Source organism: Bombus affinis, chromosome 1 (genome assembly GCF_024516045.1).
Source record: "Bombus affinis isolate iyBomAffi1 chromosome 1, iyBomAffi1.2, whole genome shotgun sequence".
Lineage (NCBI taxonomy): Eukaryota > Metazoa > Arthropoda > Insecta > Hymenoptera > Apidae > Bombus > Bombus affinis.
Window position 1 is genome coordinate 4,565,165 of NC_066344.1, and position 23,640 is coordinate 4,588,804.

General features: G+C 31.4%; 4 protein-coding genes and 3 long non-coding RNA genes across 9 annotated transcripts; 2 read left to right on the forward strand and 5 right to left on the reverse strand.

The window, feature by feature from the left end:
- Positions 1–1,153: 1,153 nt before the first annotated feature.
- On the reverse strand, positions 1,154–2,153 carry LOC126916449 (uncharacterized). The gene is made up of 3 exons (XR_007710560.1): positions 2,058–2,153; positions 1,735–1,878; positions 1,154–1,406 (listed from the first exon to the last, which is right to left on the reverse strand). It is a non-coding gene; the product is annotated as an uncharacterized LOC126916449 (long non-coding RNA).
- Positions 2,095–3,341, forward strand: LOC126916426 (tRNA-uridine aminocarboxypropyltransferase 2). The gene is made up of 5 exons (XM_050722238.1): positions 2,095–2,243; positions 2,357–2,518; positions 2,596–2,776; positions 2,844–3,046; positions 3,118–3,341. The coding sequence occupies exons 1-5, from the start codon at positions 2,161–2,163 to the stop codon at positions 3,245–3,247; spliced, it is 759 nt and encodes a 252-aa protein (XP_050578195.1). The 5' UTR covers positions 2,095–2,160; the 3' UTR covers positions 3,248–3,341.
- A 4-nt stretch (positions 3,342–3,345) lies between these two features.
- On the reverse strand, positions 3,346–6,485 carry LOC126916383 (protein arginine N-methyltransferase 7). Of its 2 annotated transcripts, none has more exons than XM_050722135.1 (9): positions 5,974–6,485; positions 5,749–5,898; positions 5,450–5,671; positions 5,141–5,373; positions 4,928–5,057; positions 4,642–4,868; positions 4,002–4,572; positions 3,751–3,911; positions 3,346–3,673 (listed from the first exon to the last, which is right to left on the reverse strand). In XM_050722135.1, the coding sequence occupies exons 1-9, from the start codon at positions 6,175–6,177 to the stop codon at positions 3,424–3,426; spliced, it is 2,148 nt and encodes a 715-aa protein (XP_050578092.1). In that variant the 5' UTR covers positions 6,178–6,485; the 3' UTR covers positions 3,346–3,423. The 2 variants fall into 2 exon arrangements, with proteins under 2 accessions (XP_050578092.1, XP_050578103.1); XM_050722146.1 differs by having other exon boundaries at positions 4,002–4,560; positions 5,974–6,483.
- Positions 6,486–7,630: 1,145 nt separating this feature from the next.
- Positions 7,631–17,763, reverse strand: LOC126916378 (sodium-dependent neutral amino acid transporter B(0)AT3). Its single transcript, XM_050722120.1, has 14 exons — positions 17,635–17,763; positions 15,430–15,697; positions 14,987–15,185; positions 14,727–14,842; positions 14,550–14,657; positions 14,160–14,243; positions 13,922–14,083; positions 13,702–13,812; positions 13,172–13,373; positions 12,883–13,085; positions 12,585–12,786; positions 12,351–12,510; positions 11,998–12,261; positions 7,631–11,633 (listed from the first exon to the last, which is right to left on the reverse strand). Exons 2-14 carry the CDS (start codon positions 15,613–15,615, stop codon positions 11,438–11,440), a joined length of 2,193 nt encoding a protein of 730 aa, XP_050578077.1. The 5' UTR covers positions 15,616–15,697; positions 17,635–17,763; the 3' UTR covers positions 7,631–11,437.
- A 105-nt stretch (positions 17,764–17,868) lies between these two features.
- Positions 17,869–22,915, forward strand: LOC126916444 (uncharacterized). Its single transcript, XR_007710559.1, has 3 exons — positions 17,869–18,203; positions 20,180–20,470; positions 22,412–22,915. It is a non-coding gene; the product is annotated as an uncharacterized LOC126916444 (long non-coding RNA).
- On the reverse strand, positions 19,239–20,722 carry LOC126916430 (uncharacterized). 2 transcript variants are annotated; one of them, XM_050722263.1, is made up of 5 exons: positions 20,368–20,722; positions 20,068–20,200; positions 19,666–19,823; positions 19,470–19,582; positions 19,239–19,397 (listed from the first exon to the last, which is right to left on the reverse strand). In XM_050722263.1, exons 1-5 carry the CDS (start codon positions 20,511–20,513, stop codon positions 19,351–19,353), a joined length of 597 nt encoding a protein of 198 aa, XP_050578220.1. In that variant the 5' UTR covers positions 20,514–20,722; the 3' UTR covers positions 19,239–19,350. The 2 variants fall into 2 exon arrangements, with proteins under 2 accessions (XP_050578220.1, XP_050578210.1); XM_050722253.1 differs by having other exon boundaries at positions 20,068–20,203.
- Positions 21,603–23,605, reverse strand: LOC126916441 (uncharacterized). The gene is made up of 2 exons (XR_007710558.1): positions 23,467–23,605; positions 21,603–22,691 (listed from the first exon to the last, which is right to left on the reverse strand). It is a non-coding gene; the product is annotated as an uncharacterized LOC126916441 (long non-coding RNA).
- Positions 23,606–23,640: the final 35 nt, after the last annotated feature.

Sequence of the window (23,640 nt, forward strand, 5' to 3'; positions counted from 1 at the left end):
GTTTATAACGTCTTTCATCGGTAATCGTTACCAGTTGAATAAAAGAGTAAGAGAGTAATTGTTAGCGGTTCGGGAGAATATAACGAAATTAAAGAAGAGTAATTCAGTTAGAATAAAGAAATAGGATAGAGCAATTGTGATTAGTTGGTTCAGGAGAATTTAGCGAAAATAAGGAGAGTAATTGTTAGTCGTTCAATTGAATTTGAGTGAGTCTGATATCAGTTCGTTCAGTTGATTTAATTAGAATTTAAGTTAGGATTAGAGAATAATTGTTCGTTCCAGTTCGAGTTTAAGAATTACGAGATATAAATGTTATTAGTCAGTTCGAATTATAAAATAATTGTTATTAGTCAGTTAGAATTAAAACAATAGTTGGCTCAAGTTTTTGTGTTAGAATTTCGAACTGTTAAACACGTCCGGACACACTGTTGTTTACACTGTTCAAATTAAATAAAGATTAAAACGAAAAATTATAGAAGTGTCGATCTTTGTAAAACCGGAATCACCCCAGCGGCCTGCCCGTTCATCAGCGGAGGCCAACGTCAGGTGAGTCAACTTTAATTATTATTAATAATTAATAATTAAAATAATAAATAATATCAATGATTAGTATAATTCGTCATTAATTCCGCCAGTAATAATTATTTATAATATAATTGTTTATTCCAAACAATCCTCTCCCGTGCTAGTATTCCTGCACATAGCAGGTTAGCCGAAACGTGGAGATTGTTGACCAGTGGCCTAAACTCCGATCAACGCTACATAATCTAACAAGAAATATCTAATTGAAACAGTCCTTAGACTGTTTCTGGTGGCAGCGACTACTACATTGTTTAAAATTTCAAAATTTGGATAGCGAAACGTAACAATATATATATATATAGATAAAAATTTTGTCTTTCAAGCTAATAACAGAGTTACGAAGTATTTGCAGTCTATTTAAAAATTTTTCGAACTTCCTTTAGGACTTTTAGCTATCTACATTGAACTACAAATATTAATTAACCCTGCTATAGTCCTACATTTTTTATATCTGAATCTTAATCTTGTTTTAACAAAAAGTTTTAACAAATTTTCTATCAAAAAATTAAAATAAAAAATCACGTATGTCAGTAACAATTATTTCATATGTTCCTCAAGTTTAAGGAATTTGTTAACGATAGAAAAATACGCTTGGATCGACAATAATTGAAAGAACGCAACAGGATTAAATAAAACTAGTAATCATGCACAAACAATATGTAGTCGATACGTATAAATGATTAGTATTATACTTACCATTACCGCCACAATTTTCAACAGCAAGATTCCTGTGTCAAGGTACAACTAGTGACTCCTTCCGCCCAAAACCGTGCAATGAACCGTCAGTTTAAATATTGTAAAGATTTTCTAGGCTAACGATAGGCCTAAACAAAAATTTTGGAAGTACTTGTTAGAATATATATAAATAATGAAATATTAAACTGAATAGAATATACTCTTCAATTAAGTTTAGCTTGTTATTCATAGAAAAATTTTTAATTCATATTTCTGAATGATTATAATCGCAAAAAACATAAATATTTATAAAATAAAATATTAAATATTATGAAATAAGATACAGTTTGCTTACAAACCAAATTTCTTAAAGAGCATCTTATATCATTGCTTTAATGACTATAGCCCAAAAAACTGGACGCAACAGAAGCTAATTCCATTAAAAAGAAATAAAAACATGGAATACAAAATACTTACACTGCTTTATTCACCGTTTTGTTTAATTTTTTGGCAATAAAAATGCAAGGCTCTCTTAACCGACACTTTCAAACTTAATAAACTTTCCGGTAGCTGAACTGCTTGCGATTCTCGCATTACTTCTTATCCTATCGATTATCGATTCTATAGAGACAAGAAATTTAAACTTTCATTATTCAATAGGAAAAAAATATGAAATTATTTGTTGTAAAAAGAAATATCATTATAGAATATATTTAATTTGCTGTTTTATTGATATTTAATATTAAAGAAACTATTATGTTATTATAAACAATAACGTTAATATATATATGTATATATACTTTTTTATACTATCAATACTATCTCGCCTTTTGTTATGCATGTACTTCTATCAATTATTAAGTTGTTTGATCGTTTCCTTTATCTTTATAGATCATAACTAGAATGAATGAAGAAACTGTGTGGCAAGAATTATCAGAAATACTTCCTGATCCTCCAGAGACAAGAGATAAGTGTTCGCAATGCAAGTACGTGTAAATATGAAATTAGGTTATGTTTAAGCAATTTTATATATTTGTATGTAGATGTATTTCACATATCATTTTGATTCCATTAAAATTGATTAATGCGTTATATACAGAAGGCCTGTGTCAGTATGTTGGTGTCCGGGATTACCAAAGCATCCTGTATGTCCTGCATCAAGAATAATAATTTTACAACATCCAGCTGAAGCAAAACGTTGCTTACGAACTGCACCTATGCTTGCTCTTGGTTTAGAACCTGGAAAATGTGTAATTTATAGGTGATCTATTTAAAATATTGGTGTATAATATTAAAATTTGGAGTTATATATAATGCTATGGCATTCTTTTATTTTAGAGGAAAAAAGTTTCCACTTTCAAAACATGAAGGCTTAACTGAAATTTTAAATGACAAAGATACTATATTATTATACCCATCTCCGGGTGCTATAGCACTTGATAAATTAAATCCTGTTGGAATTAATGAACAGAAACCTTATAATCTTATTTTATTAGATGGAACTTGGCCACAAGCAAAGGTAGTGTATCTAGTAACTTAGCCAATTTATGTACTAAAATGAATAAAGGAGAAGCTGTTTGTGACAGGCAATATATCATTCAAGTCCAGCACTGTGTGTTTTACGAACATGTAAATTAGTTGGTATTCCAACAAGTGAATATGTTATTAGAACACAACCAACTGAAGGTTGTTTGTCTACACTTGAAACTGGTGCATTTGCTCTTTCCATTTTAGAAGGTGATCTAGAAATAAAAAATAAAATGCTTGGACCTTTACATTATCTCTGCAGGCAAGATTTCTATTCGTGTAACATAAGATTACATCTTATATAAAAAGAGAATATAATTATGAAAATTTTAGGTTTCAACTAGAAAATGGTGCTGTAACTCATCAAAGTAAAGAATTTCTAATTAAACAGAAAGCTTATCCAAAACTAATAGGACGAAGACTAGCTAAGCAATTACGTATACTGCCAGAAGAATCTACATAATATTTTTTATATGATAGTTTTTGTAAGAATATTTTATAATATGTAATTTTTATAAGCATATCTAAAAAATAAATAAAGAGGTAAATAAGACGAACCAATAAAATTTTTAATTGGAAGTATATTTTTATAAATATTATATCATATTATTTCATATTTTTTCACAAAAAATTAATTAATTAATTAATTAAGATACGAAAATCAAATGTAATATTTCCGTATCGTGGTACAAAGCTAAATGACCATAAAACAGTACTTTGTTGTGTAACATGTGTTATGTCCCTAAATAGATGTACACCTTGTCTTGTAAATGGGTCCCATGATATTCGCTTTCCAAATTGTACTTCGGCAGTAGGTCCTGATGATACTGTGATTTCGGAATTCAATTGCCAATCAACCCATAAGGCTACACCATTACACATTCCACTTCTAAATTAACAAAAAATATAAAAAATGTAAACACGACTTTGTAATAACCATTAACATAAAATACCACAAACTCTTACGTTAAAATGGGTACACTTTCTGAAATATTAACATTCTCACATTTATTGACATCTTGCGTTAAATCAAATTTTTTAATAACAAAAGGTAAACTTAATGCTTTGGCAGGATATTCCCATAATGGTTGAGCTTCTACAGAACTATCACTTTTATCACTTGATGTCTATAAACATTATAATTAAAATTAACATTACAATTAAATATTATAAAAATTAAACTTTCATCATTTTATAATCTGTATTGCTGTACTTACTTGTATAAGTTTGTCAAAAATAGATAAGTCAAAATCCTCACAAACTCCAAGAGGTGCTCGTATTTTATGCAAATCCTTAAATTCAACTATAACGCCCATTATTGTTGCTGCGATTGGAATTCTTTGTATTTGAGGTGAATATCTTGATACTAGATACCAAAAGTAAAGATTTTCCCAAGGTACAATTGAAGTGATAAAATATGGTTCACCAAAAATTAAATTAATTGCACTTTCAGGAGGCAAATCGTTTACTGATTCAACAATTTCTACTCTCTCTGATAGCTCGTTCGTTTTAACAAACATTTCGATACATTTCCGAGACAAAAAGTTTGTCTCTAAGATGAAAATCTTTTTCGCACCTAATTGAATAGCTGCAAGACTCAATAGAGAGCCGTCTGAAAGACATAAACACACTGTGTCAGGTGTAACTTCTTTTTCTAGAGCTTTGATATATTTTTCATTTCGTATATGATCATTTAATTGTCCTATACGAGTTCTACAATAAGCTACATGTACATTACAGCTGCAAACAGGTCTCTCACAATCTGGTGCTTCATTTCTGCAAACAAGACTTTGTATTTATTCTTATAAAAAAGTGAAACAACTAAAACAAAATAATAAGATCGTTAAAGCAGCTTACATTGATTCATTCATTAATTGAAACCATAATGAATATTCATCATGATATCCAATCAGGCTAACTTCTTTGTTAACAGTAACTAAGGTTTCAACAGGTAAATAGTAAATAGCTTGCATCCAGTGATCTCTCCAGGGTATTGCATCTGATATTTCTTGCAAACTGAAACCTTTATTTTCTAAAATTTTTGTATCTGGATGTTCCCACACTGGAGCACTGCTTAACAGAATCTACATAAAGACTATTTAGTGATAGGTTTAAAATCTTTTAATAAATAATGATTACATACCTCATTATTTACGTCCATAACTAAATCCCACCACATAAAAATAGCATGTACAGTACCATTTGTAGTTGGTTTTACATGCAAACACTTTTTTTCATTATATAATAGAGTTGATTTACCAGATAAATCGAACCTAAAATATTCATTTTATATTTTGACCTTTTAATAGGTCTTTTAATCTTGAACAATTTACATACATATGTAACATATATTTACCTAAAGATAGGCTGAGGAGGTAATAAAGGTTTGAACGCATTATCAGGAAATTGTGTTAACTGTATATCATGTACTGCAGCTGCTCCAGAACAAGATTTTATAGAACATGGGATACTTAGTAAATATTTACTTTTATTTCGGAGGGGATGTACTGTATTCCATGAGCATACAGTTGGACTCTCCACTACTTGTACCCAAATGGTGGCAGTATGTGGAATCACAATACTGTTTTCCTTGAATAAAGTAAAAATGCATATATATATTAAATGATATTATTCAAAATTGTATTAACTAAAGATGAGATTATACTTCAAGGAGATTTTCATGGGCATGACGAAATGTAGAAAGTGCTCCTTCTCCAATAAGTTCGGTATCAAATACTTCAGTAACTAAAATGTTTGCTTTTTTTATCATATCACCATCCTTTCCAATAGTCATTTTTGTGGAACGCTTGTGTATTAATTTAATTTTGTCTTCAAAACCATTCTCTTGAATTATTTTTATAGCACATTTAGCCATTGGTGTGAAAGTCTAAAAAATGTCGCCAGGTCATAAAAGCTGTTTAATTTATAAATGCAATGCATAGTAATTTTTGTGAAAATGTTCACTTCGCAAGCTGTTATACTATCTGCTCCACATCTTGCAGCCATCATTGACAATAAACCAGTTCCAGTTCCTATATCAAGTACATTAGCTTCTTCTCCATCTTTATGTTTTTTCTCAATCGCTGCTTTAAGAGCTAGGTAATATTTCTGATTCTGTAATTATAAAAATATTTTGTAAACAGCACAAGTAAAAACTTATTTTAAAACTATATAATATATAGTACTAACTCTTTCATGGTCATGTAACATATCAGCAAATGCTGATCTAGCAACTTCTTGATGATAATCATAATTTTCATCCTTTTCCTCCCAATTAGCAGTCCCAATTAAAGGATTCAGGCATTGGATAAACATACTCATATTTCGTGTACGAATTAATTGAGTGAAACAAACTTTTAGCATAACCTTTTTCTGATAAACTCGCGGAAACATGAAGTTTATTATCAAAAGCAACTACTTATTTAGGAAACGAGAAATAGAAAACATTATGAAAGATCAATGTCAAACATGTAATTAATAATAAATTTATTTACAGATATACGATACAAATTAAAGCTAAGGTTAGAATTTATCATATATTGAATGATTGAATCTATAATAATTGCGCTATAATTAATGCATAAATCAGAAATAATGAAATAGAATAAAATAAAATGAAATCAATAATTGCAGAAAAATATAATTTTAATTTTAAACACTGCAAACTACAAGAGCACGTGTATTCTACAAATTTATAGAATTTACTGATGAACTGTTGATAAATGTATGTAAATAAGTACATATGTATGTATCTGAAATTATTTTCTGCTATAGCAGAGTAAGAGATCATTTAATATGATAATTCCTAATATATTAGTTTTAATTTATCTAATTATTGGGCATTAATATTCTCCTTGTAATAGTACATATAATGTGTTAAAATGACTACTGCATTTTTTCTACTACAAGTGGATATTTTTTAAACATACTAATGTGTATTAAATATTATAAACAGTAATTAGAAATATACTATTTGAGAAATAAGTAATAAAATAATAAAAATTGATACAAACTAGATACTGTTAAATTTTTAATTTTTTTTCGCGCGTATTTTTACTATTCCGTTTCACTACCAGGTGGCATACTTTCGCGCACATTTTCAACCAATCATAGTCATTTACTTAAACTTCGCAGATATCTAACTCAAGAATACCTTTTCATTTGTTTCGTGTCTTGTTTACCGGTAACGCATTTCTTTAAAACGGAATGTGTGTGTATATTTCTTTAAAGCGCATTTACATCTCGTTCCGCCTGTTTTAAGTGTAATGAAACCAAGAAAAATTTTTAGAAAACTGAAAACTATGATTCATCGAAGCTATTTGATTATCGACATAAAAAGTACGTAAACATATACTTTCTGCATTTTATGATAGTCTTTATGATTTACTGTATAATATTCTATTATCTGCGGTATGTATTTAAATGATTTCTATTTCCTGTATTCTTAACATATTTCGTGCTCCAAAGATTGAATTTCGGCAGATGTCCGATATATAACCAAGAAATTACATAAAAATATTTATTTATAAAGAAATTGCAACAGCATTGAATTTTTTCCGATATGGTTTCGTTTTGTACGAATTTCTTTGTATTTTATTTGTATAGTACATTGAAGAATACTTTTATTTACTGAAGAAACGTTTTATATCCTTAGTCTTAGTGATCAACATGAAAAGATCTTGATGTCAATTATAAAATAATACTTTGCGAATATTATTTTAAATGATATTTTATGTAAATATTAAAATAATATTATATATTAATATTATTAATATGAATATATTATTCTTAATTTAAAACTAAATTTTATCTCTTAAAAAGTTAAGGAAATCGATATAATAAGAAATCCACATTTACGCCCGGTATTTATTTTAACATTCAACTGACAACAATATATATATGTACAGTTTTATGTATGCGTAATATCAGTGTGTATATACTCATTATTCTTTATATATAATTATAACATTAGCTACCGTCCGTACCTGATCTTTATATCTTATTTATTATTGCGCAAGCTACATCGACGTTGGTTACCTGATACGATGTATCATTAAAACTTTAATATAACACGAATCATCCTCAAAATCTGACTTCACAGCTTACGCTCGTGTCTCTTCGACCGATATATCAACCTTTCTTTCACGCTTAAATTGTATTTTAAGTATGGATGGACACGACTTCCTTGTTATACACTTTGAAAACACAATGAGATATGTAGGAGAACGATAAACGAAATTATCTAAAATTAAGATATTAAGATTAGTAATCCATTCTGTTATCCTTGATTAAGCACATAATAGTTCATAATTATTATTGATACATTTCATTGACCCTTTTTGTGCAGTCCACGAACATCGACATGAAACAACGTTCTTCACTTATCCTTGAATGCCATAAATGGACTTTAAACTACTAAAATCGGCGTGTAAGTGTACAAAGTGCGCTAAATAAATTATATTTTATTTTTTCTTGCTTTAAATTCTTATCTTTTAATTATTGTCTACTGATTACGTATTGTTTTGCTCGGGCAAATAATACTTACCGCATTTCGTATTTGTGTTATTTACTTCAGTTTCTTTTATTATCGAGATCGATAGGTAATAACACTTCGTATTTACAAATAATTTACGAAGACATTAACAATTACGGATTAACAATTAAACGATGTTAGCGCACTGCATACACCAACGCAGCCCTTCCAGGCTCAAGATCTTGAGTAACGATACGAATAAATAAAATTAATTCGTGTGAATTATTGTCTGAGACTTATATGTTTCATAGTTCGAGGCAATGCATACGAAACACATGATAGTGAAAGAAACATTTGTACTATTCATTGCAGGGGCGATTCATCATGTTTCACGCGGCAGCTCCTTGTCCCGCAAGTTATTGTCCATTTAGAGTTTAAAAGACACTTCAACAATTATTTACAATCGAACTATTCCATACGAATAATAATAATATAATATACGAATACAAGTAAATCACTAATCGATTCAGGAGCAACATAATTAATCCTCGGGACTGTTATTAAGTCTGTAACAGGACCTTAACAAGTATAATATAATATTATCAACGATTTTGTTTATATATATCATTTTGTATTAAATTCTCTTATATTATCATAGTTTAGCACCTTTTTGAGGAAACAAGAGAAAAACGACCTATGAAAATGTTAATAACTCGAAATCAAAAGTATATGTGGTTATTAGTTTATCGAATATAAAAGTTCGAGTTTCTTCTCTTTACCGATGATGGCAAACCTATTTCCGATACTGTGCGCGATTTCTACAATGAATTTCTTCTGTTTCAAGCTGTTTCATTAGAATGATAGTGAAACATGTGACAGTTCGTGATCAACAATTTGTCAAAAAGAGTTAAGACCATACCCAAAAGCGCGCATACAAAATAGAGAGATTCGAAGTACAAATAGACGCGATTAGAGCGTATCTCGCTACTGCTCTAGTCTCTGTTAATAAACGATCTTCTTATCGAAGGAATGGATTCGTTTATCTTTTTCGTAAAATACCAATTTCGGAAATATTTCTGGATTTTAATGTTTACGATAGATTTGCATCGTTAGCCTTTGCCTTAAAGAGACCCTTTAAAGTGTAAAATTGATCTAAAAAGTATGCTATCTCATTTGCATGTTACAAAGACGATTGGAATAACGTAAACGATACCGCAAATAAAATATATAAAATACATCGTATATAGTACGTTAAGAAAATATATGAAAACGAAATTCTCTATTCCTTCGACCGATGCAGTAGCTCTCGATTTCATAGGCCTCGGTGAATGTGCAAGAAGTGCAGTGCATACGTTTATCTTATTGTCGAATTTTTTAGTCGATTAAAAGTTCCGATTAATCGAATCTCATTATTGTCGTACGACTCCTCGTCAATATCAAGTCTTAAAAGATTTTCTTATTGTCCTTATACGTTAGAACGTTCGTCGACAAGATCGACGAACATACGCTAAAATCGCAACGAAATTTTCTCTCGCCTGATACGTCGTTTTGATATGCGATCCTCTTTTCTCTCTTTTCTATTCCTATCGGGGTACTTTCAACGCGATATACCAAACAAACATGCTGATCAATTCTCACTTGCCCTTCGAATTCTCGTTCTCTTTTCTCGGCTATACTTAGAAACAAAGTTTATAAGATATGTATGTAGAGATATCGTTAAAGTAACTGATATTCGTTTAAGAAGGCTACGATGGAATATTAATTATTCGAATGCAGCACACTTGATCACACCTTGGGAAAGGTTTTTTCTTCATATAATTCTTGATCTGATTGCTATTTCTGTTTCTTTCGAACTTTCGTCGTAAATTTTGCAATGAAATATAGATGTCACCTTCGTGATATAACTTTCATGTAATATTAGTACGCAATGGTAAGAGCTTAACGGAGAATCAATCAGCGAAGTAGCGCTGTTTAATACCGTCACCAAAAACGAGAATAAAAGCAATACGATTTGGGAACGTCCCCCTTTTCACGCCCATTGGACGGTTCCTACTCTAATCTTAGGTCTCACATTATTTAAAATTTACTAAGCGGTAAAAGTTCTCTCGAGTCTAATTTTAATATTATCCTAGTTATATTATGATCTGCAACCTGTCGCAGGGATTCAACTTGTCTTTTAAGAATGTATATTGTAAATGCTAAAATGACGCGTTACATGCTAAATAGTCCGGATATACGATATATCTCTTAAATTATTGCGAAACATATGATTTAATTTATGAAATTTTATTCGATAGGATTCCTATCATTTTGATAACTGTTCCATCTTTCTTTCTTTCTTTCTTTCTAGAAGACGATTGAAATACTTTGTTATATTTAATTTAAAATGATTTCTTATTCGCTGTATATAGTATGAATAGATATATTTTCTTTTTTCTTCTTTTTTTCATTATCGCGCAATGTGTAAAAAAGAAAATTTTATCTCTTACAAGTTTTTGATATATCAAATATAATAATCGAATTAAATAATGGAATTTAATAGATCTAATGATAGTATATCGTATCGATAGATGTATCGTATATCTGCATCACCAAAGAAACTGTAAGTTTATATTAAAAACAGAACTTGCAGTTTCTTATTAATGTTTATCCTTATCCGTTTTGTATTCGCTTCCACATATTGGAAATTACTTATTGAAAATGTTAAACGCTTCTACTTTACCTTCTCAATTAATATTGACATTCGCATGTACCGCTAAATGATTCAGAGACTCGAGAATCAGCGGAAAGACACGTCTAAAAATGAAGAGCAATTAATTGCGCTTTAATCGTCATATTAAATCCGTACTTTCGAATTTCTCCCTTATTCAAACGTGTTTTATAATATATCTTCTAAAAGAAGTTCATCATAACACCGCAATGTAAATGTAAATCGAATTATATAAACGTCATTTTCAGATTAATTGACACGATGTACCCTTCTAAATATTCTCTAAATTAAATTAAATGATGTCAAGTGTTAAATTTAAATTGAGACGAAGAATGGTAATCATAACACCTGGTTATTCTTAAATTAATTTCCAATGATGCAAACCTCGATATGAAATTTAAAAATGCTGTTTCTCTGTCTATGAACCATTTAAACACGTGTTAATCCAACATATACGAGGATAACCATTCCTAGGTGAGATCCTCGTCGTCATCGCTGGGGCCACCAGTTGGGCAACAAAGACCCTCTGAGCCATCGCTTCTTATACAGAATAACAAAGTTTCAGCAGGTGTAACTTCGTGTGGCACGATTCCATGAAATTCTTTCAGATCGGCTGCGGGGAACCACGCTTTCTCGTTATCCTCGATTATGAGTATTCCAAAAAGTCTAAATTGAAAAATGAATGACAAAAAATTGTGAGAATATGAAATATTAAAATACATATATAAAATGGTTCCGGATATTACGAAATATTTGAAACGTGAAATTAATCTTTGACTATAGGTCGCATGTTCTTAGGAGAGAATCGAAATTTTGTTCCATTATCATGATCTAAATATCTGTAACTGTAACAATTTTTAACAAAAAGAAAAACGCGTACTGATGAAGGAAATAGATTAATTTATTAATTTTTATCGCACAATTTAATAAATAGAATCATCGAGTAATTTGTTTGTAATAATAGAAAAATACGAAGTTTATAGTTTGCGGTTTGTAATAAAAAAAAGTTGAAAAAATACGAAAACATCACCTGCAAATAGCAACTGTGGGGATCCAAAGAACAGAAGCGAGAATGAGGATACCGATGAGAACCAAGGCCCAAACCGGCCACTCGTGTTTCTCCGTAATACCTTTACTGGCAACCCAGGCTGGATAACCACTTCCATCGACAATGATTTCCACGATCGAGGCAACTAAAATGCTCAACATAGCTAACGGACTGAGATATTTCCAACAGATTAGCCAATAAAGGCCTGGACGGTTGCCAGTCATTAGCTCGATATCATCGGCGAATCTATCAACGAAATAACACCAACAATTCAAATGATCTTACGGATAATATCGATGAAAGACGTTATTTATATTTTGGATATTATTATATACCTTTTCAAACCATATACATATGACACCGCGATACATTCAAAGAAAGCGATAATCAACAGAGGAAAGTTTCCACTGAAATTATCGAATAATACGAACACGTAGCTACCAGCACCGTGAGCAAAGGCCATTGAAATCGTGCAGCAAACCAAACAAATACCTCCTATATTGAAAATGATTAACTTTAGTCACGTTTAACTATTTTAATCAATAGCTAATTTTTTAATAGTCGCTGACCTGTGAGAATTTCTTTTCGTAAATTTGGAAACAATTTCATGTCCACGATACTTGTAACGACTCCCTCGAGAGTGCCGAATTGAGAGTCGATTCCCAATGTGAATAACATAAGGAAGAATAATATGGACCAGAATTGTGCTCCAGGAAATTGATTAATCGCTTCTGTGAAGATGATAAACGCTAAACCTGTGCCAGATGCTGACTGAAATGATCATTAGAAAAAGATTAAGCTTCTAAAACAATTAAAGAAAAATTCTGTAATAGTAGAATTAGGCTGATCGTCATTATTATAACTTACATTATCCAACTCTTTCTCGAGATCACATTCGGGTAATTCTGGCATGATTAAATTATCCAGCGTTCCATTCCCTGTAGTAATATTCAAAAGTGTACCGGTTGCTGGTATTTCATCCGGTATTTTATCTATCTGGCCAAAAACATTCATGAGCGTTGTGTTCCTTTCCACTAAACAATGTTCATAAACCATAGTAGCTTTGAAACCTATATTTCAACAAATACACATACGTATGTATTTAATATATCCTTTTTCGTATTTATCATTTAAAAATCAGTAGAAAAATAATTACCAATAATAGAAAACACAACAATTCCGGCAAACATCGAAGTGAAACAATTCGTCAAACTGACCATGATAGCGTCTCGATAGCAATTGTTATTCACGGGATTGTAAGAAGAGAACGCTATTAAACCACCAAATGCCAAACCGAGGGAAAAGAATATCTGAGTGCCCGCTTCTAGCCATACTACCGGGTCGGTTAATTTCCACCACTAAACAAATTATTTTATTATTGAAATTAATGATAATAATTAATATTCATCTACTATAATACTAATACATATTATAATGTGAAGATTAAATGGGAACTAATGAAGATTAACACGATAAATTTATATCTGTCGATCTTCTAATTTTTATGTTACCTGATGACTAAAATAAAATACTTTAATATGACACAATTGGAAAAAGAATCATTTGTTAGGTCCGAAGGTATAAATCTTGTTGAATCCCGCTATAAAATGTATCTCATTATCATATTTTTCCCCTGTGGTTTTCATATTAATAATATTATTATTGATAAAAATTGAAAAATCATACCTTTGGAGTGAAAAGATGACGTAGACCATCGGACATCCCCGTCAAAGTGACGCCACGGAAGAAGAATATGATCAAAACGATATATGGAAATGTGGCGGTCACATACACGACCTATAAAATATATTTCGATTTATAAAATTCTTTGAAAAATTGATCATATAATCCTACATATAATTACATAAAATCATGCAGTCAAAGTTTGAATACTTTAAAGGAATACCTTCCCTGAAGACGCGATTCCCTTGATCATGCACATATAGACGAGAATCCAAGCGATCACCAATGCCAGAGCAATTTTCCAATTAAATATTTCTGGGGTATTGATGTCTTCGGAGATTGCCAATGTCGTTCGATACCAGAAGTACTGCGTGGGACTGCTAACCTGAGAAGCAATCACTGGTAGTAGTGCAATTATCCCGATTAAGCACGGAGGCATTAATTAATTCGATCAATCGTACCACACACTCTGGTTCAGGCGCATATGATCCGTTTTGGAAATATACGTTAGGGCACTCTGCCCATGGTAGCTGTGATTGAAAACTCTAGAGAGGAGATGATTTATTCGTTAATTTATTTATTAACTATATTTAGATATAAGTACTAAAAAAGTTAGCATACGAGTTGATATATCTACAGCTGACAGAAGTTTTCAGCCACAGTGTGATTCTATTTTAGTCTAAATTATGCATTAATAAAATCCTTCTTTTCACAAATGTTTTATGTTATCCCAACGATATAATAAAATTATGCTTTGATTGGGAATTTTTGGCAACCGTTATAGAAGTATCAAGAATTATAGATTAGCAATTTTTTAGCGAGCAACTATTTAAAGATGAATGAATACTTGCTTGAACGAAGTAAAAGAGGCACCAGGCGATAATAGTATTGTAATACAGAGCTACGTTGAAAGATACTACAGCACTGCTTACGCCGATACCAGCCATATATGGAGAAACCTGTTAGAAAGTATGATGTATCGTAAGTTTATTTTGACGGATGCAAGTTATACATTTTTCAACAATCACCTGATTCCATACACCGATAGCACCCTTTCGTAATCTCTGGCCAATTGCCAATTCCAGATAAAATATAGGGATACCCTCGATGGCCAGCATTACAAAGTAAGGGATTAAGAATGCACCTGTTTTGGATGGTTCAAATAAAGAGAAAATAGTGAATTTTAAATATTTAGAATTTCTATAATAAAATAACTCATTAATCATTCTAGAGCCCTGCCAATTTTTAAAAATATGTTTTTTTTTTCATTATAAAACAATCAACGCACCTCCACCATTTTTTTGCGCGAGATATGGAAATCTCCATACGTTCCCAAGCCCTACTGCGTACCCCACGGTTGCTAATAGAAACGTAAGCTTACTATCCCAGTTTTCTCTTTCATCTTCCCCCGCTTCTGGTCGGAAAATCGGTTTTCCTTCATTACTTCCAAGCTTGCTACCCCCGCCCTCATTCCCCGTTTTGTTGTTCTGCAATGACAAATAATAACCAGATTACGTATTTCAGTTCATAACAGATGTTCTCTACAGTATGTTTATTCACACGTAACAAACATTTTTTAGTCATAAATTAACAAATACAAGTAATTAAATTTACAGGCAATTTATATTACTTATTTAACTTCCAAGTTCTATTTTTTTTATCATTGATCCTTCTGTCATGACGTATTATTTTTATAATATTTTTCAAATTATTATTGCTTGACATTATTACCTTCGTGTTAGGACTGGAGTCCTCAAAGGCTGCGTTCGTGGCCCCGTAATTGGCAGTGGTGTTAGTCTTTCTATTGTCCACCACTAATCTTCCTCTCATTTCCTTCATTTCGAGTTTGTCGACGCTTTTTTGAGGCTTCAAGTCGCGCGAACTTTGCCGCCGGACGAGGTGGGCCGTGTTCGCCATTCTTTCTGTTTATTGTGCGACCACGGTTTTCTTCTCTTCGAAAGATCAAACAAAAATACCACGCGCGCCTATGGACTCCATCCTGTTGGAATTAAAATGCCTATTTTATTTTATATACATATAAATATTAATTACTATTATACCTATGGAGGAATGTCTGTAATCTTGGAAAAAGAGCAGCAAGTGTGAAAGTCGTAAAGCTTCGAAGATTTAAATAACAATAGAAGGTTGGGAGAAAAAGAGAGAGAAAAACAGAAAAGTATAACTTTTGCTACGTATTCATAAACATGAATGAATTTGTAGATACAAACGTAGTAAATTTTAGTCACTTAATAAATGGAAATTTCAGCGAAAAAATTAAACATAGTATTCGTGTTTGAGATATTCAATTTTAGTACATAGATAAATATAAATGCAAACTATAATTATTCAGTTTTTATTTAATTTAGTAGTTTTTAATTTTACTACGCTAACATTGAGTTCAATTAATAATTAATTGACGGCTAATAGATATTAAATTCTTTTGTTCCTTAAAAATTTTTGTATACCATAAAATTCAATATCCTGTGTTTCAACGGTACTAATGAAATAAAATGCCAATATTGTTCGTCGAAAAGGTTCTATTACAGCATCTTACTTTACATTAATCATGAAAAAATCATAAAGGAAGGAAATGAATACATTTCTGGAATTAAAATTAGGCTCGTTTCAGAAAGAATTATTGAATTACTCTTCGTTTCACACGCATTCACAGTTCTCGGTTCCGTTCTATGGTGTTAACAAGTACAAGCAAGGACTACGACTAGTACAGCCTTTTACAGTCCCATTTGTAAGAACACGCTCCATAAACTCGACGCGTTACATTTGGAACCTCTAGTTATTTCACTCGTTCATTGATCATAGTTTTCAATAAAATATTTATTGAAAAACAAAATATGGCTTAGAACATTCAACACGTTATTTAAATGTCCAATTACAGTTTTTCATTAAATATATTTATTGATTTATTAATCATTTTTAAAAACGTCTATTTTTTCCAACGATTGAAATAATAAACAAGAATAATTACTCTGTATTCAGCAAATTCATATGATTATGTAACATAGATATTACATGTAAATTCTAATATAGTCGCGAGGATTTAAAGTAAACAATAGATAAGGGAGAGCAAGTGATGTGTAAAGGATCGCACGCGATTTCCCCGTTTACTAATTTGAACGCTCTCTACGAGAAAAGCACTTGATAGAAAATGTCTTAATAATTCTACTTAAAGAACCTGGCACACGTCGTTTTTTTCATCAATAGGACAGTTAGTTAGGAGGGAGAGATGTTTGCCTTGCGACTTTACCACGGCCCTGACCTCGTATACAGGCAAACTGGACAGTCAATTACGAGTCGCTAAATATTCTGCAAGTATGATTACATCGAGAACGCTCGCCGTTGAAAATGTTTACTTCCATGTCAATTGTGATCGAATATCCTTACAGTTCTCCAACCGAACGATTTGCGCTAATTTCATGAATAAAAATTTACTCGCAAAAGAAAATGACATTAAGACGAATCATTTCCATACAACTTCCTTCGCTTTTGTTTAATAAAGATCAAGCGAAATCTAATCATTTCTTTAAAATATTTTCGATAACATGTTGGGCGGCAATTTTACACGAGTGACATGCACTATAACTATCGTTCCCATTGACGTCATGAGTGCACTAGTCAAGTGACATTTTTCGTCCTACGTAATATTCCCAATTGAAAACGGCTCTGAGAAATATCTTCCAAATATTTCGAATTGCATTCATTCAACGAAACTTATTCATACGAACATAACTCGATGTGCTTTCATTCAAAAGTCCGGAGAGAAAGAAATGAAATAAATACGATTCGACCCTGTTATTTTCACAAAATAATCTCGCGTAACAACAACGTAATACGATCTATATCGACTTTATACAAAATTATTAGCAAAAAAAATTGTACCATTTAGTCAGAAAATAACATTGCAAGCTCGTCACTAACCTGTTGGGGCGAAATAAAGAAAAGCGCGAGGGCCTCCTTATGGTTCGAGGAGCAGTGAGCTACTGTGGCACCCTCTACTACGATGGTAACTTTTGAAATCACGATATTCAACAGAATCAATAGCAAGCGCCGGCGCCCCAATGCGTCCATGTCCTACAGACCGGAATATGCGTGAGCCCCTTTTGTCAGGAGATTGGTCGATGATCGGCAAACCGATCGTAGGAGTGTGACGAGTAACCAATGTCATCGCGATTAATATTTGTCGTTGATCAAAGGGCTAAAACGCAAACGTAACACGACACGGGACGATGCCTGATATTACAATCGTTTAGTTTGAAATATTACGGAAAAATGGAATTCTTTCTTATGAAATTCCGCACGTATAGACATATATATGTGTGATTTTGATAAATACATTTTGCAATTAATACTTTACCTTGCATACTTTTAAGCAATTCCTCATTAAAAACTAACGAATAAGAGGATTTTTTAAAGAGGAACTTTTAAAAAGGATTCTAAATACTTAGAAACGCATAATAATTGTATTAAGTTGGAAAAGTTCGTGACAGGTGAGTAGTTTATAATAGACTTTACAGATTAGGTGTATCGAATGCATAGGATTTTATCTGGGTAGGTAATTATATTGGAAATTCCGGTGGAAGATTAAATAAAAGCATTTGACCTTTACAAAAATTGAATCGATAATAAGTAACACGAATTCTACTATTCTATATATACGAATGTAGAAGAAAGTGTCCAAATGTGGCATGTCCAACAGAAAAATGTCGTGAATTTCGTAATTATTATTTTTCCTGTTGTGGACTTTACTTCATCTCGCGAAGGAATTATGTTTCGCTAAGTGGTTGTTTTCTCCAATTACCAGTTGCTCGTGTTATGGATAAGTAATGCGAAGAGGGTAAACCTCAGCGACAGTAATGAAATTATCGTTAATATTGTTTCAAGCTAACGCTCATTTCGATTAAACAGCACGCTTTACTTCCGATAGACAGCGAAGCGGCTTTGTATTTGCTAGTTGGGGCAAGGAACAGTCAAATTTTGCTTGTATCATGTCAGAATGTTTGTTAATACAAAAAGGAATATCAAACCTTCCATATCAGTTCCTTTTTTATGACATGAATTTAAATCCACATACATATTGATATAGTAAATAGAACAAAAAGTTAGCGAAGTTTTAATTGAAATTTCACTTCAATAACATATCAGACATCGTGAATCATTAGTTCACGCAAGAAAAGTTGTGGTATCTTTTTATTGCTGTCACATGCAGATAAAAGAAGTTTATACATATATTCGTCGCTTCAGTAGATAAACTTGCTTTTAGTCAGACAAGTAGAACACGCCGTGCAGTCTGTGAGTGTTAACTTATATAACAGCTTATACTACTTGTAATATCTATTTCACTATGGATTTCATAATCCGCAGGCAATTAGTTTTCATTATTTTGTATGAATTAAGTTTTCATATATTGATTTTGTGAAGTATACAAATATAAATACACATATTTGCGAGTTCACTCGGTATACTTATGGTTTGCTGTGTGCAGGAACTTCTTGAATTTCAGTAACATGAAGTCATTGAAGAAATAATATAAATACAGATATTTTTATTTATTCTAATTATATATAAAATATTGCAGGCTCTAAAAATATTTGCTTATAAAGATTTGTGGTAGTTATACGCAATAAAAAGAAATTTCTAACGTAAAGACTCTTTTATTAAGAATTGCGTGAAATATAGTATACCTGTAATAAATAATGCAAATTAACGACAAAACTGCTAATTAATTAAAATGCTAATTAAAGCCAGGCACTTACGTTCGATCTGCGCCCTTTTAAACCGGTCCTCGACGAAAGACTTCGTTAAATTTTCAATCGTATCTTCATCTTTGTAATTGAACTGTTTTATATTTCCACTGATCAGAAGATATCTAAAGATCTTATAAATTAAGAAAAATCTGCACATAGATACAGTAAAATTGAAATCTGAGAAATATTTCCAATTAAAAGATACAATTCATGGTAGTAATTGAAAGCCTCAATAGCCCATTCTAAGAGCAAATTTAATCGTGGTCTATAGGGTGTTCCATTGATTAATTCCTTCATTGTTCCCTCATCTAGCGAAACCTTGCTTCGTGCATCTTCCAGATTGTTTAAACGATTTTTTAAGTCCTAAAGTGTAACATTTTCAATAATTCTATCACATCACTGATTAATTAATTTTTTACTTTGACATAATTATCTCTACATATTTTTATATGCGATATTATGTAACAGTTTCTAGGGAAATTAATCTTTTTATATAAATGATAATGTATTACCTTGAATTCTTTGTAATCAATAAGAGAAGAAGAATTAATTAAGGTTATATGTATAACAAACAAGATATGAATGTAGAGATGAAAATTTTATTTACTTGATTAATGTTATTGAATCGCATTAAAATGTTGAACAGCAATGTCAGTTCATCGTCGATCCCCATAAGAATTTTAAAAATCAATCTTTCGCGTAGCTCATTTACTTTACAGAGTTCTGCATCATCAACTTCGCTGCTGTAACAGAACGACATCTGATGGTAGGTCAATGAAATTTCTACTTCTCTGAAATACCGATGTAGCTCGAAATTATGTGTTGAGTTTCTACTCTAGCTACTGTATGCGCATAACGTCTGAACCAGTGATAAAATTCGTGACAAAAAATAGAAAGTTAACGTTACCTTATGACGAGTCGGAGTTGCTCTGATTGATTTCTCAACGCGTGTAGAGGCCGCTTAGCTTCTTCGGATAATTCATTCCACTTGCAATCTACTTTCTCTAACTGTGAGAAATAATTTATCAAACATTTATGTACTTCCTTTGCCATGTCGTCTATAGGTTATTAAACAACTTTGGACATGTCCTAATAGCTTCTGGTAGAAGAAACAGAGAGCGCTGATTCACACTAATGTTATCACCGCAAAGAAAATTTTGTATTGATGTATCCAATGTATTATAAATACAAAATTCGCAACACAGATAGATTAAATCAATCCAAAATTTACTATCATTATATTAAATAATAATTGGACATATAAAGATATTGTTTAAGTAATTATATTTTCACAAATCCTGATTTACACAATTTCTTACTTCATATGCAAACATTGTTACACCTATCAATACACTCTAACGAAGAAAATTACTATAGAAAACGATTAACGGACAATGAAACATTTTTTATTAAATATGTAACTGTAATTGACCATCACGGATAAATTATGCAATTAATGCTATTGTTTGTTTCATTTTATAAATCGAATTATTTCTGTAGATATATTACATTATCATTATAATTATTTAGATAAAAAGCACTTGATTATTGATTAGTCGCGGCATTGATAGTACTGTCATTGGCGATTTGAGATCTCTTTCACAAAGTTCGTAAAACTGATCTCTCGTGTAAACTCATTCATTCATACAGAAACACAGCTTATATGAAACAGAGAGAAACAAGAAACTTTCTTCCGTTTAATTGTGCTTAGAATAGAGCGAAGCACAACCATTGTATCTGAAATATACATACATATATAAATGCAAAAACATCGATATTAAATTACAGAAAATATAAAAATAGTGTTAAATAAATACAGAAAATTTATTATATTTATCTTTTATTTACCTATGTATAATTTACTCAACTACATTGGTAATAATAAATGTATCTATGAAATATTCAATTATTTTTAAATAATATTTCAGATTACAGAATAAGATTTCAGTTTAGTTTAGAATAAGTTAGTAGTCTTTGAAAGATTGGTTTATCGTTGTGCCTTGAACTGGAACAAAATTTTTTATTTACCCGATTATGAGAGTATAACTTCCTCGTTCTATAGAACGTTCTATATCATTAATGTTTAAAGTTTCGATACCTTGAGAACTTCCGATTTATAAGCTACACTTTAAAGCGTATCTGTTTCCTTCGTCTTTGTTCTTTTATTGATCATTCTTACAATTGTACAGTATCTCACTAGCACTTATTTACTACAGTATCTTAGTAGCAGTAATTTTCATTTCACAAAAAGTAATTACAAATTTTAACAATTGACACACTTAAAAATTATATATTTAACACCATTATTAAAAATTAAATTACCTACATATAAAATTTAAAAGAATATATTTTTAATTCTGAATTAGAGCATTATAAGCAGAATTTATTAACACTGACAAAATTATAAGAATATATACGATCGTTTCTAATATCGAAAATATTATAGTTGCCATTAGGTTCCAGAATTTTTCATAAAATGCTATTTTTATTGGGCAACTATTATAGTCCATATATTTCATGTACTAGATACCAAGTAAGTTAATTAGACGTTAATTTCCGATAGTTCTTCTAGCTGAATTGGTCAAAAATCACTCGTTAAGTCCATCAAAAATTACTTCGCCGATTCTGTGAATTTCTCGTAACCATGAACATTGAATACAGTTTTAGACCGTTACCTAATTTTAAAACTTTTTAGATATTTAATTTAATACGGCTATTTATTTGTTTAAGAAATATACTATTTAATTCAAAGAAGCAAGTATTAAAATTTATTCTCTATCATGATTATTTCCCTTCCTAGATTATACTTCTAACACTTTTAAACGAAACATTTGATTAAAAATTTTGACATTAACGTACGCTTACATTTTTTAATTTATCTGTACGTAACATGACCTTTCCTTCTTTTTATACGTGGGGAAATTCTTATGAACACCCCGCCGCTCTTTTAGGAAGCTGCGGGATAGTGTCGGACCGACTAAAATCTCACGGTGGTCCGCCTGACACCCAACAAGGATGCCCCTGATCTCTTTCGAATTACAACCGGAGCACTCCTGCGTCTTCTCCCATTCTAGAGGAGTCGTTCCTAAGTTAATTCGGGCATTGAGAGGGACCAGCTCTCTCAACGCCATCCCCTGGGCCGTTGTGCAGGTCCGAGGAGATCCCAGAACCTCTTCGACGCGTCGACTCCTATGAAGGGCGAGTCTCATCTTCTCCCGCTCTGTCCGCTGTCTATGAAAATTACTCAATTAAAAAACACCAATTTTGATTAACTTTTTACAGAATGATAATACCAGTAACAGATGCAATGAGTGACAAAAATAATCAAAGTTCAGTACAGCTCCAGAAAGTCCTCATATCCTGGAAGCTACTTTAGATAAAAAGACCTAGGCGCTTTCAGAGAAATGTACCTTTTAGAGAAATTAAACTACATCAATAGTTTTTTGCAAAAGTCATACATTATTACAGATTTTGTACTTTCATTGAATCTTTTGCCCCTTGAAAGTTAATTATGGATGTGCAAAAATATTACTCGGATTTGTTTAAAAAACTGTTTATAAAAAATATATAATATGTAACAGCATTTGCAAATAAACAATTCCTCATTGTAAAATTTAAGTGTAGGATTCGAATCTGTATTCAGGCTCCGCAAAATTTTTAAACCCGGCCCCGCAAAGAGTCACGTCGGCCCTGTTTGATTCCTTTAAATGTCGTACGATTAATAAAGTGACGTTTTATTATGAGATTTATCATTTGCGTAGTAGTATACAGTAAAAGACATAAAAAAGCATTAAATATCATACAGTTTTATACAAAATATTCAAAATTAAATGATGTAGCATATAAATTCACTACATTTCTAATTTTTACTTTTTAATTTCAATTTAGAAAAAAGAATAATATAAAATTATTCGCCTCAAAAAAAAGAAGATTATTTTTTAAAAGTAAACTTATCTTAAGCGAAGTAAGCTCTTCAGAAACCTAAACGTAGAAAAGGGAAGGGCACCTGGGAACGAAGATAGCGGTCCTGACTCGGCTTCCTCCTGCCACTTTGCTTTCACAGGGGCAGTCTGACGGAGATACCCGAAGGAACTTTCGACTAGGCGGCAAGATGCGCACGCATCCGACAGTATCCCCCATGCATTCGGTGGGGTTCGGTAATGGTCGGAGAGCATTTGGC

What these genes read in the sequence shown, in the direction of transcription:
- LOC126916430 (XM_050722253.1), bottom strand. Translation starts at nt 20,513, where the DNA reads ATGGCAAAGGAAGTACATAAATGTTTGATAAATTATTTCTCACAGTTA. An exon ending in CAACTCCGACTCGTCATAAG is followed by an intron (nt 20,204 to 20,367) that starts GTAACGTTAACT and finishes GTTCTGTTACAG; the next exon opens with CAGCGAAGTTGATGATGCAG. An exon ending in TTCAATTACTACCATGAATT is followed by an intron (nt 19,583 to 19,665) that starts GTATCTTTTAAT and finishes TAAGATCTTTAG; the next exon opens with ATATCTTCTGATCAGTGGAA.
- LOC126916426 (XM_050722238.1), top strand. Translation starts at nt 2,161, where the DNA reads ATGAATGAAGAAACTGTGTGGCAAGAATTATCAGAAATACTTCCTGAT. An exon ending in GAACTTGGCCACAAGCAAAG is followed by an intron (nt 2,777 to 2,843) that starts GTAGTGTATCTA and finishes TGTTTGTGACAG; the next exon opens with GCAATATATCATTCAAGTCC. An exon ending in CCTTTACATTATCTCTGCAG is followed by an intron (nt 3,047 to 3,117) that starts GCAAGATTTCTA and finishes TGAAAATTTTAG; the next exon opens with GTTTCAACTAGAAAATGGTG.
- LOC126916383 (XM_050722135.1), bottom strand. Translation starts at nt 6,177, where the DNA reads ATGTTTCCGCGAGTTTATCAGAAAAAGGTTATGCTAAAAGTTTGTTTC. An exon ending in ATAGTATAACAGCTTGCGAA is followed by an intron (nt 5,672 to 5,748) that starts GTGAACATTTTC and finishes GACATTTTTTAG; the next exon opens with ACTTTCACACCAATGGCTAA. An exon ending in TTTTTGACAAACTTATACAA is followed by an intron (nt 3,912 to 4,001) that starts GTAAGTACAGCA and finishes TAATGTTTATAG; the next exon opens with ACATCAAGTGATAAAAGTGA.
- LOC126916378 (XM_050722120.1), bottom strand. Translation starts at nt 15,615, where the DNA reads ATGGCGAACACGGCCCACCTCGTCCGGCGGCAAAGTTCGCGCGACTTG. An exon ending in GAATCGCGTCTTCAGGGAAG is followed by an intron (nt 13,813 to 13,921) that starts GTATTCCTTTAA and finishes TATATTTTATAG; the next exon opens with GTCGTGTATGTGACCGCCAC. An exon ending in TCGAGAAAGAGTTGGATAAT is followed by an intron (nt 12,787 to 12,882) that starts GTAAGTTATAAT and finishes TGATCATTTCAG; the next exon opens with TCAGCATCTGGCACAGGTTT.